The sequence below is a fragment of the Aptenodytes forsteri genome, unplaced genomic scaffold, assembly GCF_000699145.1.
Source record: "Aptenodytes forsteri isolate BGI_AS27 unplaced genomic scaffold, ASM69914v1 Scaffold316, whole genome shotgun sequence".
Lineage (NCBI taxonomy): Eukaryota > Metazoa > Chordata > Aves > Sphenisciformes > Spheniscidae > Aptenodytes > Aptenodytes forsteri.
In genome coordinates, this window is record NW_008794157.1 from 12,855 (window position 1) to 14,739 (window position 1,885).

The window sequence follows — 1,885 nt, forward strand, 5'->3', positions numbered from 1 at the left end:
CGGGGGGGGCACTGGGGAGGGGGCACGGCGCGGTGCACGTCCCCAACACTCCCTTCTCCGCCAGGAGCGGAGCAGCACTGACCCGACCCAGGCTCGCCCCAACCCACCCACCTTCGCGCAGGGCGTCATCAGTGAGTACCGAGGCATCGGGCGGGGGCCGGGGCAGCGCTGGCCAGGTCTCATCCTGCCCACGCAGGCTGGGCTGAGCAGGGCTGTGGCCAGGCTTACTCCAGAGCCAGGGTCCCTGCTGATCCGAGCCCTCTCCCCGCTCCCGCAGACGAGGCCGACCAGCGGCAGTACGAGGAGTGGCTCTTCCACACGCAGCAGCTCCTGCAGATGCAGCTGAAGGTGCTGGAGGAGCAGATCGGGGCGCACCGCAAGTCGCGCAAGGCCCTCTGTGCCAAGCAGCGCACTGCCAAGAAAGCCGGGCGGGAGTTCCCCGAGGCCGATGCCGAGAAGCTGAAGCTGGTGACGGAGCAGCAGAGCAAGATCCAGAAGCAGCTGGACCAGGTAGGGCGCTGCGGGCAGGCGGGCGCCCTGTCCCCGGTGTGAACGTGCCGTCCCCGGCGCTAATGCCGTGCCGTCCCTGGCGCTAACGTCCCACCGTCCCTGGCAGGTGCGGAAGCAGCAGAAGGAGCACACCAACCTCATGGCCGAGTACCGCAACAAGCAGCAGCAGCACCAGCACCAGGCCTCGGCCGTCATGGCCCTGAGCCCCTCGCAGAGCCCCCGCCTCATGTCCAAGCTCCCCGGGCAGCTGCTCTCGGCGCACGGCGTCCAGCAGCCGACGGGGGCCGTGGTGGGCACGCAAGGCCTTGGCCAGCAGCCGGGGCAGCCCGGGGGGCTGCGCCTGCCCCAGGGCGGCGTGTCCATGGCCGTGCAGCAGGGCCTGTCCTTCATGGGTCAGCAAGCCGTGGGGAACGCCCCGGTGCCCGGCACCTCCAACGCCTTCTTCGCCGGGAACCCCGCGCTCCGCGGGCTGGCTGCCGACAGCCGCATGATGCAGGAGAGGCAGCTCCAGAGGATGCAGCTGGCCCAGAAACTGCAGCAGCAGAACATGCTGGGACAAGTGTCACTGCAGCAGCAGCCGGGTGTGATGGGACAGGCGTCCATGCAGCAACAGGGCGTGATGGCGCAGGCGTCGATGCAGCAGCCGGGTGTCATGGCACAGGCGTCAATGCAGCAGACAGGTGTGATGGGACAGGCGTCGATGCAGCAGCCGGGTGTCATGGCACAGACGTCGATGCAGCAACAGGGCGTCATGGCACAGGCGTCGATGCAGCAGCCGGGTGTCATGGGACAGACCTCGATGCAGCTGCAGGGCATCATGGCACAGACACCGATGCAGCAGCCGGGTGTCATGGGACAAGCTTCAATGCAGCAGCCGGGTGCCATGGCACAGGCGTCGATGCAGCAGCCGGGCGCTATGGCACGCCTGCCGGTCCCCTCAGCGTCTCTGATATCCCAAACGTCCATGCAACAACCAGGCGTCATGGGACAAGCCTCGATGCAGCAGCCCGGCGTCATGGCGCAGACGTCGATGCAGCAGCCCGGTGCGATGGGCCAAGGCTCGATGCAGCCGGCAGCCATGGTGGGGCAGCCCAGCCTGTTGGGGCAGCAGCAGCCGCCGGCGCCGGCCCCGCAGCCGGGCGCGGTGGGGCAGCCCATGGTGCCGAAGCAGCCGGGGTTGATGGGGAGCCAGCAGAGCCTGCTGGTGCAGCAGCTCTCGCCCCAGCAGCAGCCGGGCTTGTTGGGCCACGCGCAGACGCCGGGGCTGCAGCACCAGGCGGTGCTGGGCCACCCCCCGCCCCAGCGCCAGGTCCTCCTGGCCCCTCACCAGCAGCGGGTGCTGGGCGCGCCCCCACAGGCGCAGCAGCCTCCGGGG

At 69.7% G+C, this 1,885-nt stretch overlaps 1 protein-coding gene across 1 annotated transcript in view; it reads left to right on the plus strand.

Moving 5' to 3' along the window:
• LOC103899633 (histone-lysine N-methyltransferase 2D) overlaps positions 1 to 1,885 on the plus strand; it is a 23,229-nt gene that overhangs the window by 6,659 nt on the left and 14,685 nt on the right. The window contains exons 9-11 of the mRNA XM_019472305.1: positions 65 to 131; positions 278 to 510; positions 617 to 1,869. Coding sequence (XP_019327850.1) covers positions 65 to 131; positions 278 to 510; positions 617 to 1,869 — 1,553 coding nt within the window. The remainder of the gene's footprint in view (positions 1 to 64; positions 132 to 277; positions 511 to 616; positions 1,870 to 1,885) is intronic.